Genomic DNA, 16610 nt, shown 5'->3' on the forward strand with positions numbered 1-16610 from the left:
ATGTGGCTGGGTTTACAACCAATGAGAAAACACCACAGAAAGTCTATAAAAAAGATAAGACACACAGAAGTAGGTCTCTTGCGGAGAGGAAGGACAGCAGAAGCAGTGAAGGGTAAGTTTTTCTGCTCTTGCTCTGACCTCGTGATTTTTAACTCTGCAACTGGCTCTGTGTTTCTTATTTAACAAGACGGTTACATCTACAGAAGATAGTAAAATATACAAGTAGACAGATAAATGTGATTCTAAAAATACATTTTCTGAAAAAAATTAAGCAAAAAAAAATTTTAAGAGTTTAGTCCTAGAATCCTGTTCCCTTTTAACCAAAGGGTTTCCCTTCACCTGGGTGCTTTCTGAGCTCTGACTAACGTAATTTCATTATCAAAACCTTTTATTGTATGAAGTCCTACTCTACAGTGACAGGAGTGTAGAGCATGGACGACATCTTCAGTAATCTCAGACAGTTCTTCCAACAGCAATTCTGACTCCAGAGAAGTAACTTAGGAAAGCTTCACAACCTTCTCCATTATACACTTCAAGATGAAAAGCACCTCAGCTGGATAGACACCCAGTTCAATTTTTTGTTTTGCTTCTTAATAGCTTTTCCAGCCAGTCCACCACCACCACACCAATTCCTTCACTGCTGAAGATGAGCAACGACTGTATAGAAATCCATTCTTTTCCAATAGTGGATCTAGAGAGTATGTTTACATACACACAGAACCTACATCTCTCAAAGACTACAGTCATGCTAGATAGACAGCTGTGAGCAGATGAGCCTTGGAATGGTAGGGCAGAAGACAGCTCTATTGATCCCAAAGTTTTGCTATTAAGTTGTTCTAATTACATTGTAATCAAACACTATCTAGGTCTGGTTTATTTTCCACCCCTTGTCATGGTGTCCTAATGATGAACAGGCTCTAAAGCTCAATGTGAATCAATTTATTGATGCAGCAGCTTCATTTCCCTCAAAGGAATCAGAATCATGTTGCCTGCAAATGAAACTTTAACACACACACACACACACACACACATACACACACACACGGGGTTCACTACTTTCAATGCCCCCATGCAGCTCACCGCATTTTTATTAATTATCCTTAGATTCTTAACTTCCTCCATCAATGATCACAGGGATCCTTCCAGGTCCTCCTCCCAAATGGTGATTTTCCACATCATTAGGTTCTTAACAGAGGCAGAAATCAATGGCTGTACTCACAGAACCTCTGAACCATCAAGGCTAATCTGAGAGGTGGGGAAAAGTAACTACGCATGAAGCGTGGTTCAACTGGCATTTCAGTGTTGCATCTGAACAGAAACTGATCATGGCCTGTTTGGGGACAGGGGACTCTGAATGCAGGCTGTACAGTATCTATACTTGTTAATGCGTCAGCAGTGATGCCACCTGTCCACAGCTCATCATCTAGTGAAGGATGGCAAGAGCCACAGCACGTACCCTGAGTGATAGCAGAGCTTCTGAAATAATTTCCTGTTCAGCAACAGGAAAGAGTATACATCTCCAGATTTATAGGTGTTGAGGTACACCCTGCCATGGGGGAGGAGTGACTTACCGGTGCTCCTGGAGGTCCAGGTAGGCCTTGGTGACCTCTTGGTCCAGGGGCTCCCTGAAAAGACAAGTAAACAGACATCAGTAACCACTCTCCTCTCTACATCAAGACCACTACCACCCATGGCCTTTCATTGACAAGAACTTCCTCCCCAAGCTCCCAGAAGTCATCAAAGGCATGGGTGCAGGCATTTGATTTCCAGCTGAAAGTCAACTGGACACATACCTGAAAGAATTCCTGAGCCCAACCCCAAAGATGAGGCCTCTCTTCTGCTACAGCCTAAATCCCCTCACAGGACAGACCTGTTTTCCATACCTGCTCTCCCTTCAGGCCCTCTCTCTGCACCTGAGAGACAAACAGGAGTTAGCAAAAGTGTCATCATCCCCTCAACAGTAATCAGGTACTCTCATTCCACCCCCGCTATCCACCCCACATGCCGCAATGTGGTGGCTTACGTTCTTCTCAAATCTGATTCAGTGCTGGGTGTTGAATGCTCTTGTGATGAAAGATTTTAACGGCACACATGAAGCATATGTAATAGTGGGTTTCATTATGGCCTTTTAGTGCTTGTACATAGTATTTTCTGACTACATTCCTCCCTCAGCAACCACTACTGCCTATAGACTCTTATCCAAGTTCTCTTATCATCAGCTGAATTTTGCTTTATGCATAGAAGTCTGTACTCTTCCAGCAACCCAATTCCACGAGTTTATGAGTGCACAGGCCTCACCCTCAGTAACTCACCACAGAGCCCGGCACGCCAGGAGGTCCCGGAGGCCCCACATCTCCCTGCAGAGAAACAGACATTAGATCAAGTTACTGCTGCACATTCTTCTATTGCCCTTTCTCAGGTCCTGGCTTATCCCAAACACCACATGGATCTTCCCTGTCTTCCATCACACATATGACCATCATGCTTGGACTCCCCCCTACCTCGGAGTATTCTAGAAACTTCTGCATCTGATTCTCATCTTACTCTCAAGCTCAGAGGCTACTGGAGGGCACAGGTCTTTTTATTTTTCTCTTTGTGTCCATTCAGACCAGTGTCTGGCTGGTTGTTGTGTGAGATTTGCCACATCTACACACTGTTTCAGAAATAGCACTGGACCACCATTCGAGGGATACCAGATGTAGCAGGCTGTGTTAGATACAGAAACCGCAGGCATTACTACCTTTGCAGTGGCCCTTGTGCTAAATTCATTGCTTGGCACATGGTCAGCACTTATCAAACATCTACCAAAAAAGTACTAAGAAAATGCTGAGGATTCCCATTCATCTTCATTGCTGTTATACAGTCGTTCTAAATCTTCCGCTTCTTCATGTGTGTGTCACCTGGGCTATGTTGGCTCTGGTTCTATCAGGTTCCCCAGGGCATGAACACCACCATAGCTCTACATGAGACACGTCTATTAACTGTGGCAATACAAAACTCTTCATTCCATGACTCCCATACTCAAAAGCCAAGGCCATGACACTGCATTTAGCTAACACCCCTAACTGGAACACTTTTCTCTTACCTACAGCCCTGCTCAAGCAGTCCAAAGCATTACTGAATGAGTGAGTGAATGAATGAATGAATGAGATGCTGAACAGGGATGAAAGCCTACTAAATCTCAAGACGATGTAGGAATAATTAGTGACTGGGCATGTTTGCCATTGTCTACTGCATTTACGGGTATGTTACACCGAAAAACACATCCCCTATCTGCTCTCCCTTCAGAATTTCCCCTCGAGTCCAAAACCAACACAGGTGCTTCTTGCCTGCCCCACCCAACTGTATTCTATCCCTTCCTGAAACATGAAGAAAAAAAAATCAGCACTTTTTTGTGTACATCACCAAGTGAACTTCTAAAATCCCCAACTGCTCTTTGATCTGTTTTGTGCATGTGTGCAGATGTTTGTGTGTTTCCATCTGTGTGCATGAAGGAGCATACAGGCACCTGTGTGTGTATGCCTCTGTCACTCTGTACTGTATTTATTGAGGTAGGATCTCTAGCTGAACCCAGAGTTCATTAATAATTTAGTTAGCATACTTGGCTGATTTGTCCTGAGACCCCCTATCTCTAACTCCCTATCAAGTGTTAAGATTACCAACAGAGCACGACACCAGCCTAATTTTTGTTTTAAATGGGGCTGCAGAGTTTTATCCACTCAGTCATCTTTGCAGCCCAACTGCTTTTTCCTGTGCCAAGAGGCTTATATAAAATGCCATAGGAAACCTGCAACTTTATAAGCAAATTTAAAAAGTAAAATTTATAAAATCTAAAAGTACTTGAGTGACAGATTTCCTTACTGTGCATTCACTTTGGTCTCTCATTGTAATAACTGAGTTCTGCCTAAGAGGTATCCTTATTTTCCCTGGGTTACCACTACATGAAAACACACACACACACACACACACACACACACACACACACACACACACACACACACACACACACACACACACGCACATGCCCACACTGTGCATACTAAAGCATTCTATAACCAACCTTCCCAGGCACCTTCAAAACAAGTACTCATGAACATACATGTCCCATGCACTCAGGCTCTAGCTCTGATTCCTCTGCCTTTCTTCTTTGGGCAATCAACTTCTCCAAGCTGCTTCTATTCACTCTACACTTCCACGGGTTGTATTAATATTTTGGTAACATATAAATTGGTCTTAGCTTGACTTAGTTAGCATTTCCATTCCTGAGATGAAAGACCATGACCAAAAGCAGCTTGAGAGGAAAATGATTTATTCCACTTACTCTTCACATCACAGTCCATTATCAAAAGGAAATCAAGGCAGGAACCTGGAGTTAGGAACTGATGCAGAGGCCATGGAGGAGTAATTCTTACTGGCTCATTCCTCATGGCCTCCTCAGCCCTTTTTCTAATAGTACTCAGGACCACTCTAGAGGTTGGTATGACCCATAGTGACCTGCGCCCTCATATCCATCATCAAGTAAGAAAATGCACCATAGGCTTGCCCATAGGCCAATCTGATGCTACATTTTCTCACCTGAGCTTCCCTCTTCATAAGTGACCCACGCTTGTGTCAGGGTGACATGAAACTACAGTATAGCACACAGCTATCCTGTAATTTTGTGAGGATGCCCCACACACATTTGAACAGGCGAAATTATAAACGGCTGAATAATGAATCTCTGGGGCTCATCGTGACAAGACATAGCTTGTCATTAATATCACTAAACAAAAGCAAGTGCCAATAATAGTCATGAAATAAATCAATACATGTTTTAATCATTTGCAGATCATAGTGAGATAAAAAATCTCAGTCTATTCAATTTTCATTGAGTAAATTAGTATCTTGGTATTCATCCATCACAATTTTGTAAACATAACCAATAGTTATTGGGCAATTTCTATCAGCGATGCCATTCTGCAAGGACCTAATGTAGATGAAGTCTTTCTCTGGGTTAATGTTTGTGTTATCTTTGAGATGAAGAAACTAACGCACAGAAACTTAAATTGTTCAAGGTCAAAAATTCAATACCTAATAGATTCAGCTATTTTCTAGCGCCATATTTGTCAGCTATATGGAATAATCAATTTTTTTACTGATTGATTTAGCTACTGGGGTAACTAACCTCCAGAATGACCCCCACATTTCAGTATTTATGCACAGAGCAGGGACCTTCACAGTATGGTATTCCAGAAGTGCCCAATAGCAAGAATAGAAGGATGCCATGTGACCTTCACATTGCGATTCTAAGAAGGGCTGTGGGTTCTAGGGGGTAATTTGTCACTTCCCTTTACTCAGGCCATGTACTCTGGAAAACAATATACACTATGAACAGCACTATGTATCCAAAAAGCACTGAGCCCTCCAATGACCACATAAATAACTATGGGAGAAGGTTCTACAGGCATGGGGGACTCTTGACATCACCACAGCCTACTTTAGGAGAGACTCTGAGCTGGAACAACCCGGTCACATATATCTGAGACCTTGAATGATTGCTGTTAAGCTACTGGGGTCTTGGATAATTTGTTACATAGCAATGGATAACGGATATACTGGAGATAATCTACTACAATTTTCAAAACAACACAACACAGATGCTCTCACATATATAACAGTACATCATTGGATGGTCACGTGGATAGATTTAAAAACAGATTTAATGAAGCAGTGGGGATTGTAGGAGCCAAAGGGGTCAGGGATATCACAAGACACACAGCCCACAGAATCAAGTAACCAGGGCTCACAGAGACTTAAACAACAATCAGGGAGCCGGCATGAGTCTGAGCTAGGTCCTCTGCATACACGTGTGTGTAGCCTGGTGTTCTTGTGGGACTCCTAACAGTAGGAACGGGGGTTGTCTCTGCCTTTCTTGCCTGTTTATGGGACCCTTTTTCCTCCTACTGGGTTGCCGGGTCCAGCCTTGGTATGTGCCTAGTCTTACTGTAACTTACTATGTAATGTTTGGTTGATATCCCAGGAGACCTGCCCTTTTCTGAAGGGAAACAGAAGAGGAGTGGGTCTGGAGGAGGGAGGAGTTAGGGGGAGGGACTGGGAGGAGTGGAAGGAGGGAAAACTATGGTCCAGATATAATATATGAGAGAAGAATGAATGAATGAATGAATGAATAAATAAATAAATAAATAAATAAATAAATGGATTTAATAAAATCTATCGTGAAATCTTAGGCAAGATATCTTTGGTTTCTGTCTTTTATCTGTAAAAAGAAGGACTTCAGAAGACTGTCCCTCTGGTTCCTATGGCTTTCTTAATGATTGTGAGACAGTAAAGGTCTATAAAGTCTTCTATTTTCATTCTCATAATGAGATGAGAGGCACCAGACCATTTGAGTCCAGCTGATTTATAATTATGTCAATGAATGCCCCAAGTAATGTGATGATCTGTGAACCTGACCTTCCAGCTTGGCGTTTGCCATAAGAAGCAGTAACTCAGCCGGGCAGTGGTGGCACACGCCTTTAATCACAGCACTTGGGAGGCAGAAGCAGGTGGATCTCTTTGAGTTTGAGGCTAGCCTGGGCTACAAAATGAGTTCCAGGAAAGGCGCAAAGCTACACAGAGAAACCCTGTCTCGAAAACAACAACAACAAAAGCAGTAACTCAGCATTTTCCCACAGAAGGGAAGAGAAACTAAATCTTCAAATGCAACAAAAATATTCAGAATGCAGGCAACAGAGAGACATAAGCATGTGCAGGAGCACAGGCATGCTTACACACACACACACACACACACACACACACACACACACACACCGGGTTTGTGCAACAAGCATTATTAGGTCTCACTGACTTTAACAAGTAACTTATTTTAAGATTTTACATCCCTGCAGGCTGCTGGAGTGTATTGAAATCCTAACACTGGAATAACACAGCAACTCAAATCTCAGTTCTAAAATCACCCAGCAGGGGAGAAAAGTTCACTCAGCTAGAAATGAAGTCCAGGTTGACCAAGAGAGAAACAACATTCTCCAGCCCTGTCCCTCAGAGGCTACTTTCTATTGACTGATTCATTGATTGATTTGCAATGCACACTGCATACCCCATGGACTTCTGCCCAGCATTCAAAGAAATCCCTTCTTGTACTTTAACTGTCTGCAGGGAACTGGACTGTCCCAAGATGGCCACCATCTGCCTCCTGCTAGAATCACTTTGAAAAGCAGAGATGCAAGGTTGTTCTGATTCCATGGTGTCATGACACTGTATCTTGGCCCACCCCATAGCCTTTCCACCCACCTCTGTCTGGGCCTGTTTCACTTCTTTTAAGTTCCTCTAGGATCTAGTAAGAATAGCCTCCATGATCCTCCCATAGGAATCTACCTTCCCATCCTCCTGCTGTGAAACCAAATCCACACCCACTCCCTTCACTTTTGCTTTATTTTTTGTTTGTTTGTTTGTTTGTTTGTTTTTCCAGACAGGGTTTCTCTGTGTAGTTTTTGGTGCCTGTCCTGGATCTGGCTCTGTAGACCAGGCTGCCTTGAACTCACAGAGATCCACCTGGCTCTGCCTCCCTAGTGCTGGGATTAAAGGCGTGGGCCACCACTGCTGCCTGGCCACTTTTGCTTCCTGACTGGAACACTCAGCAAGGTTATCTATCCCCTTTGCACTCATCTTCATTTTCCAAAGTCTCATCCTGGAAAGAACCCTACTTGCAATCCTTTGGGTTGAGATGCTAAGTTCTAAGCACCACATTTATTAAGCTAAGCCCTTCCTGAGGGTCCTCTAACACAGAGGACCAGTGTGAAGGGATATGGCAGCTAGCATGATTATTAGAAGCCCATTTCCAGGGATGACAGAAAACATTTGTAAGATTCTTAGGAAGACAGAAATGCAGGAAGCGTAGGAAGTACAAACAAGTCTTTAAGATTATTTTTTTAATGGATTCACAGCACTTCTTAGTTCAAGCAGCATTTTAAGTAGTAAAAGATTTGAATATATCTAGATATCATGTAATGGTTTTAGTTGAGATTTATTTTTAATGGGTATTTATTCTTAAGGCAGGAAAACAATTCAAATGCAATACGCAGAACTGACTTGGAAGTTTCTGAGGCCCAGTGAGCCTCCTCTGTGTGCACCCTCTTCCCAGAGCTCAGTGTGCCCCTTCTCTGGGTTCTGGCTTGCTTACCTTCTCTCCCTGGGGTCCTGCCACACCAGGAGGTCCTGGTCTTCCCTGGATGAAAGAAAGCAAAGGTGGATTATGGAAGACCCCCTGGGAAGCACAGAGATGAGTGGAGAAGGGGATGTTCAGGAGAGTGCAGCTTGAATGGTGGAGTGGGGGGGGGGGGGGGGGCGGCGGCTAGGCATTGGTTTGGAATCATGCTGGTATTGCAACTGGACACCACAGTCTGAGAGATCAGCACAAAGCCACCTTTTGCCTAAAGATGAGAGTGCCAGAGAGAGGACCTCACAAAGGGCAAAAGCACAGCCACCCAGATCTGCCTTGGGCCAGAGGGCAGAGTCCATTGGAAATGCTTAGAGGTCTCGGGCCTTGGTGGTCTTAAAATCAGAAAAGGATGAGAGTCTGCCCAGATTCAGGCCAGGAATAGGAAACTGCCATGGAAATCTAAGACCCAGAGAGGTAGCCTATGAGATGCCAAAGGCATAGGGCTACTGTTCTTCAGGTCTTCAACAGTGCCTCATCTCCCCTAATTCAATTTGCATTTATTATCCTATCTACAGGAAGACAGAAGGCCTGGCCATCTTCTATACTATTGTGTCCCATAGGCCCAGGCAAGAGTGAGCATGAAAACCTGCTACAAGGGAATGGAGGAGAGATCAGGACCTGCCCCTTATGCTTGTGTGTTATGCTCCTTGGGAAATGAAAGGACTTGCAAGAGAGTTGGACAAGCCACGGGCACCCAGCAGGAGTAGAATGCAAGGGGAATTTATTGTAATCCATGGGAATGAGGTCCTCACTACCCAGCACTCTCACTTCCTCTGTTCTTAGTGGAAGTCCAACTAAGCCACCAGTCTCCAGTTTCCAGTTTCTGCTTCCAGAGCCTAAGCCACAGATGCACTTCCTCATGAACGATTCTGTCTATGGTGGCACAGTCCACATTTCTTCATGGACTTCACAATTCCATCTCCTTTATCTATATCAAATATATCCCACTGTGCACAGCCCCCATCTTCTTCATCTGCACCAATGCATCCCACTGCACTAAACTCATTCTTCTTGTTGAGCATTTAGGCTGCTTCTAAGTGTTTCCTGTAGAGATGTGCTGCAGGAACTACCCCTGTATGCTCACCCCTCTGAGCATGCACATTACCTGTGGGCTTTACACTATGACAATATAGCCTATTACCCAAGGTATAATGAATAAAGCAATGTGTCTGCTGGAAACTCTGTAGTGTTGGGGCTTGCCGAATCAATACAGTTGAGGTCTGGGCCTTGCCCTACCCCCACTGAGCAGGAAAGAAGCTGAGGTTGGTGCCAAGGGGCACTGGATCCTGAGGCAAAGAACATGGTCCGTCAGCCCCAGCACCCACCTACCTGCTCTCCCGTCTCTCCAGGCTTCCCAGGGAATCCATCTAGGCCTCGCTCCCCCTGGTAAAGAAGGAAAATGAAGAAACTAAGAATGAATGAATAGCCATAAAGAAACAGCTGGCTATACACCCTATGGTTACTGTCACAGAATGGAAGGGCAGCCTAGACCTAAGTGTCCAAACATGCCCAATTCTCCTCTCCATCATGTTCTTCCATATACAGACTTAAGCACATCATACAGTACAGCTCTAGAGTAGAAGTTATTGGGGTCAGAGAGCAGAGATGAAACACTAGAGAAACTATAAATCTATCTCTGTTTCCCTGTGACCTGGGGGTATCACAGTCTCCCCATCACATGAATCTTTATGTGAGTGAAAGAAATAGATATGTAGTATTTGTAACACAGTTAGTAAAATGTCAGGTACACTGTGTGTGTTATCCACTCATCCAGCAAATATGAACACCCATGAGGCTCCCTACCCTTGGAATGGACAAAGAACTAACCAGCATCCACCCATCAATCTAAACACCCATTCCATCTGCTCACATTCATGCGCAGTTGGTTTGAATCTTCTATTCAATGTAGAACTTTGGTCAAGCATCCTTTCTGTACTTCCTGGGAATAATAATCCCTCTCTCAAGACACCAATGAATCAGTGAGATGGACCAGCCTTCTCTCTGCTGCATGCTAGCTTGCTTTAGCTGAAGTCAATGGAAACCAGTGTGTTCCCTGAGTGAGCTAATGTCTAGTGTCCTGAGCCGGAGTCATCATCCAGAAGGGCTGCAGAAGCTCAGGTGAGGGAGAAAGGCAGACAGTTCACTGGGGTCACTCGTGCTAATATTAGGATATTCTTGGGGTGCCTCAGCTGGCATGGCCTCTTTCTTTCTCATGGCTCAGCTCCAATTCACTTCCTTGACGTCTTGAGCTAATTCAATGCCCTATTCTGCTCCAGGGTGGACTCATTTCTCTCTGCTTCATCTCCCCTAATTCAATTTGCATTTATTATCCTATCTACAGGAAGACATAAGGCCCAGCCATCCTCTACATGATTGTGTCCCCTAGGCCCAGCCTAGAACCTCATGGTATAGCTCTAGGTAACATTAACTGAGTTGCAGAAACCCTTGAAAGTTATTCTGGATTCTTCCATTTCCCTGGGGGCTTTATTTTCCGAATTGTTCTCCGTTTCTTTCACTTTTTTTGTTTCGTTTCTTTTGTTTTGTTTTGGTGCCTCCTTCCAGAAGCTGCTTTTGGACATGTGAGTGAAGATTCATGTCTGTCACTGACTTGTCTGAGGAGCTCAACTCTGTTGGCTACAGCCTACCTACCTCTGTGAATGCAGGGCAGGTGGGGCTTCCTCTAGGAGAAGGCTGCTCTGCTCCTATTCCCTCTGAGGACTGCTAGCTAACTGAGGAATGCTCCACTCTGGGGCTGGGGGTGGGGCAAGCATTGATGCTTCTCCTGCCCATATCAAGTATGAGATAGGGCAGAGTTCCCCAACAGAGCCTCCCAAGTGCTACATCCCAGTTAATCACGCACAGCTATCCTAGCACCCTCTCCTCCCGGAACCTACTGGCTTGAACTTGGAGATTGTCCTAACAGCCAGCTCTCTTACCATGCAAGTTGTAATTTCCTTTCATCTGCACCTGTGCAAATGTAACCACCATGGGTGTTTTCTATTTTCCAGAAATGATTTAGTATGTCTTGAACATTGATTTCTACTCTACTATATGGTAATTCTTTCAGAAAGCCCCCTAATCACAGGAGGCTTGGGCCATGGAGAAAAGTGATATCTGTATATTTTCTCTCTGCCCAAGGGTTCTGCACCTATTATTATGCATTAACTCCTTCCTATCCCTTGTGATGTTGGCCAGCTTGAGCACAGGTGAATGAGAAAACCAAGGCTGAGTTAAGAAGCTATGTGATCAAACTGATTGTGTATATGCAAGTGAAAACAATCCTCGGGCATCTTGACCCAAAATCCTCAGCCTATTTCCACTATCCCAAGGCCTTCCCCAGCACAACATGCTGGGATCCCTTTGGCTGGCTAGGCTCAGTGAGTTTTAAGTCTTAATGTCTATGATGCCTCATTCCTCTTCTCTATCTAGGGTTATGCCTGTATCCAAAGCCACTAAGATGGAACCATAAAAAATTAGCAGAAACTCCTGATTTCCAGTGCAGAATGCTCTCCCTGCTAAGTTTCACCTGGTACTTGGGCCCTACCCAGAGTTCAGAGCAAAGGTGGGCCTGAGAGCCAGACACAATTTTTTAAGTTCTGATTCAAAGCAGAAGGCTCTGCCTATACCCTGGTCCTCCATTTCTTATGTCTTCACATCCGAGGCTCAAATTGAGTCAAGTCCAGAGCCCAGAGTTTTCCCAGATGTAGCTCAAGCATGGACAGATCAAAGATGAGGCAGACCTGGCTGGACACCTGGACCTTGTCAGCTCAGTAGTCTGCATCGTGTCTCAACAACAGATGCACCAGGCAGCAGACAGGCATGAAAACAGAGGAGCAGGAATGAGAGCATGGATGAGGGGAAGAGGGAGGGAGCTGACAGATGGGAGATAAGAGAGCCAGGCAGTGAGGCAGAGAGCAGGTCAAAGACAAGAAAGAAATGGGGGAGATACAGAGGCAGCAGGCAATGGCAAGAGAGCCTAGAGGGGAGTCACAGAGAGAAAGAGACGGAGGAAGGTGGGGCCAATGAGGCAGAGACGGACAGAACGTACATAGGTAAGAAACAGGGTGAGAGAAATGCAGGCCAAGAGACAGATGGACAAGAGAGAGAGAAACAAAGTGTATGTGAGGGAGGGGGCGGAGCAGACATGAACAAAACAGAGAGGCTGAGACAGAAATCCAGGCTAAATACAGGAAAGAGAAGATGGGAGGGGAGATGAGGGGAGGAGAAGGAAAGGCAGGGAGGAAGGAAGGAGGATGGGAAGGAGTGGGGTGGGGGGACAAGAAAGACAGACAGACCAGATATGTTGGGTGAAATGGAAGGTACAAAAATAACACACTAAAAACAGTAGCCTTCAGGCTGGAGAGTTAACTCAGCAGTTAAGAACACTAGCTATTCTTGAGGAGGACCCAAGCTTACTTCCCGGTAGCTACATGGCAGCTCACAACTGCTTGTAGCTCTAGTTCTAAAGAATTTGAACCCTTTTCTGGATTCTAAAGGAGCTAGACATGTACATGGTACACTACATAGCTACAAGCAGGCACTCATAAGATAAAAGTAAATCCTTTAAAATATCCCTAGCCTTCCCACAGCAAAGACAAAGAGGAATTATGGGCCATAGACCAGCATATTTTATGTGGCTCTGTGACATGAACTGGGTACCTATGAGAAAATCTGTAGGATTGTGTCAGCATCTAGGCTGTGGATACACCCGGAAGGGAAGATTGGAAAGTAATTTTCACTACATTCCAAGTGGACTGAAAGAAAACCAAATTACTTCATGAAAAATATCTCACGCATGCCTGAAGAAACACATGCTGTAGGAAGCGAGAATGGGGTGCAGCCTGCTAGGGTGTCAAAACCCACCTGAGGGAAGGGGGCAAGTTCCAGCTCGAAGAAGACTTGGATCTTGTCCAAATCTTAGGACACTGCAGCATGGGCTGGGAAAGAGGGCTGTGAGAGGGAGGGGGCAGGATTTGCAGCCCTTGGCTTCCAGAGGAACACTGAACTTACATAGCATTACACAGATTGAAGGAGCAAATGAGAACTAAGGAAGTATATACAGTTCCATGTAAGATATGAGTCCCTGGTACCACTAGGCCTTTTTAGCACCAAGCTTCTGCCCATCGGTGCAGTTTGTTTTCATGGCATGAAATGAGCTAGCACATGCCCACCTGCCACACACATGTGCACATATAAACACACATACATGTGCATGCGTGTACACACACACACACACACACACACACACTAGTGAAGAGGCCCAGCATTCTCTCTCTCCAGTGTTCTCTCTCTGTCCTAACAGCTTGAGGTATCTGGGATACCTTTTCCCTCCAGAGGGAAATGTCCCAAAGATGAGCATTGTCCCATTGCAGGTCCAGCTGTCTGAGCTGTCCTAGCAGCCCAAGGGTCACCTGACTCCCCAAACAGTCAGGATACTTTTCCCCACGGAGTTGCAACACTCGCCTACAGAAGTGGTATTAATCAGCCAGTATGAACTTTAAATACCTTTTCTCCCGGAGCTCCCCTTTGACCTCGTTCTCCTTGGAGACCCTGGGGAGAAAAAGAGCAAGGACACACCTCACAATGTGGCCTCCCTGTGCTCGCTAATTCTCTGGAGGCCCCAGGAAAAACTTCATTGCACACAGGTCCATGGCATGGTGGAGAAGATCCCGTCTTGCTCTATCATCCAACTACAATCACCAGGAAGCCTGGATTCCCACCTCAACCTGGACCTTGAACCCAGTCGCTTCCAGGTGTGCTCCTGGGATTGTTTCCCTGGCCCGGGCTGTAGGTCCTCAAAGCTATATACAGGAACACATCTCAGCTCCCCTGATCAAAGGAAGACCCCTGCATCAGCTCCACAGCCACCTGTAGCCTATTATTCTGTTATCATTGCCAATGCCAGGCAGGAGCTCCAACATGGACTTGGAAGCTCTAGTCCCCTTTATCAGCCTCTGCTCTACCTACTCCAGGGATAAAGCAGAGACCTGTGTCCACCTGCCTCCCTCTAGAGCAGTACCTAGACCCTGTACTGTGAACCCACACACCCCTGGGGTCCCTCCTCCTCCTCTTCTTTCATGGAGGAGATCCTCATAGTATGCAGAAAAAGTGTGAAGCATAGAAGATACTTCCCAGACTGATACTGACTGCAGGGATAACATATAACATCTTTGATCTACAGAAGAGCATATGGACCAAAGCCTTGAGATGCTCATTTATGGAAAAGGAATCTGCAGGACCACCCTGTTCCAAAGGGTGAGAGGACACAATAGCATCCTAGTTGCGTCTAACTACATGGCCATGCATACTGACACCAGAGTGTCTTGAATATCCACAAGGCAATGCAGCTGTTGTGTTTAATAATATTTATACAGTTTCTTTAATTTGTAGATAACCTCAAATTCCTTTTACTGAGACTCAAAAATAATGGTTTAATAACCAAGAAGAAGCCATTGTGCTCATTATATGCCATAACTGAATGCCGTTCATCTCTTTAAACAAAGGACACTCTGATCCCTGTCCAGCATCTAGTCCTAGTGTGGGAGCTGGGGATTCTCTAGACTCCACCTTCCTTCTGGGAGGAGATGACTGCACATGAGTAAAAATGGCTTCCACAAGTGTCAGACACTCCAAGGCTCTGCCCTGCTTCACTAAGGAAAGGGACCCCAGGAATGTGCATTTAAACTTGTTACTCTGGTGACTCATGAGTTTCACAGTATTTAAGAACTTCTACTCTAAGAGAAAAGTTTTCCTTTAACATCCAACCAGCAAGTGATAATGGTACAGACTGAGGTGAAAGGCAGGATGGAGAACCATCTCCTGACACCTGCAGAGAGGAACAGAGCCAGCTCCCAGACAAGTGTCTTTACTTACTGGAGTTCCAACTTGCCCTGCAGGTCCTGGCAGTCCAGGAGGTCCCTGAGGCCCCTGCAGAAGAGAGTCCACAAGGAAAGATGGGATGAAAAAAAAGACGAACACTTCTCAGCCAATGTTCTTTCTAGAAGGACACGCTGCTTCTTATGTTAGTGTGCTACCCACACTGCCTGTACAGGGGGTCTCTAGTAGATACTCCTTGACCTCTGCTTCATCATCCTTGGCTGTTCCTCCCACCTGATGCCTGGTGAAGCCCCAATCACAGGAAGGCATGCTGAACTTCAAGGAAAGGCTAATAGCATGACCTCTGAGTCATTAGGAGCCCTCAGCCCCTCTTCCACTTGCCCCAAGTCCCCCAGCCTTGTCATGGTCTGACCCAGACAGGTTGGTGGCTTCTGAACCTGTGAAGCCGACTGCTGTGGCTGAAGTTTTCAAGTAGCCACATGGTTTGTGCAGCCTGGGCAAGTCCTGTCAAAGGGTCTACCAGACTTCTGAGCACAGCCTGGCTTAAGCAGAAAGTTTCACAGTCTGAGGACAACACATTTGTACCTATCTATGAGAAATCTACTAGAATAAAAATAAATGGTCATTTCTTCTGTCAAAGCTATCCCAACTTTTATAAGCGCGCGCACACACACACACACACACACACACACACACACACACACCTACATGCTTTAGTGCTTCACTGATTTTAGTTGAACACAAAGAAAATAAGAAAGGATGCCCAAGGCCGTAAGTCTGTGAAAGCTATATACATTACAATGGCAGCTAAATCACAGGCTACAAGGCACCAATTGAAGAGGACGAGCAAGCTCTATCTGGATTAGTGTGGAATGATCCCTCAAGTCTCTCCTGCTGTAGAGCATAATAAATTTCTCAACCGTATGACCCATTTTTGTCAGAATTCAGGAGGAATTATACTTGTGTAGACAGACACCCAACTGTATGAAGTTACATGAGAAAGAAGCAGAAACCCACCCAAGCATTTCATGGATATCTAAAGCAACTGGTTTGTGCCCCTGAGAACTGTCTGTACCCTGAGAACATAAGCAGCTCTCAACAATACGTACCCGCATGCCCACCTCTCCAGGCAGCCCTGGCTCTCCCAGCTCTCCTGGTTCCCCCTGTACAAAATCATCACATGGTCACAGTCAGCACGATGATGTAGGCAGGCCCAGGCATCCCAAAGTGGCTGCAATATGCCTGGGGTGTCCATTCCCCATAGCCCAGAATTCATCAGAAGTAAGGTATCCGCCAGTGATGAAGAGCTCAAATGGTAAAATCAGAACTTACTCTCATGCCTTTATTGCCATCTCTTCCGGGTGGTCCAGGTGGGCCCATGGATCCCTAAAAGGAGAGAAAGAGAACACCAAATGGTACAGGATAAAGACAGCAAAGAGGTAGTGAGAAAGCATCAAGCAGGAGGAGGAGGCTGGACCAAGAAAACCATGAGTGTTCCTGTAGCCTCAAACATGCTCTGTTTACCACAGTTCTCCATGCCATCTTTGCCTGTAGA

The 16610-nt window shown here is 45.3% G+C and overlaps 1 protein-coding gene across 2 annotated transcripts in view; it reads right to left on the reverse strand.

Moving 5' to 3' along the window:
• Col22a1 (collagen type XXII alpha 1 chain) overlaps positions 1-16610 on the reverse strand; it is a 231373-nt gene that overhangs the window by 153494 nt on the left and 61269 nt on the right. For both annotated transcript variants that reach the window (XM_036209012.1, XM_036209013.1), the window contains exons 12-20: positions 16388-16441; positions 16165-16218; positions 15092-15145; positions 13724-13768; positions 9548-9601; positions 8180-8224; positions 2313-2357; positions 1884-1913; positions 1572-1625 (exon numbers count right to left, since the gene is read on the reverse strand). In XM_036209012.1, the coding sequence (XP_036064905.1) occupies positions 1572-1625; positions 1884-1913; positions 2313-2357; positions 8180-8224; positions 9548-9601; positions 13724-13768; positions 15092-15145; positions 16165-16218; positions 16388-16441 (435 nt within the window). The remainder of the gene's footprint in view (positions 1-1571; positions 1626-1883; positions 1914-2312; positions 2358-8179; positions 8225-9547; positions 9602-13723; positions 13769-15091; positions 15146-16164; positions 16219-16387; positions 16442-16610) is intronic.

The sequence above is a fragment of the Onychomys torridus genome, chromosome 16, assembly GCF_903995425.1.
Source record: "Onychomys torridus chromosome 16, mOncTor1.1, whole genome shotgun sequence".
NCBI classification, from domain to species: domain Eukaryota; kingdom Metazoa; phylum Chordata; class Mammalia; order Rodentia; family Cricetidae; genus Onychomys; species Onychomys torridus.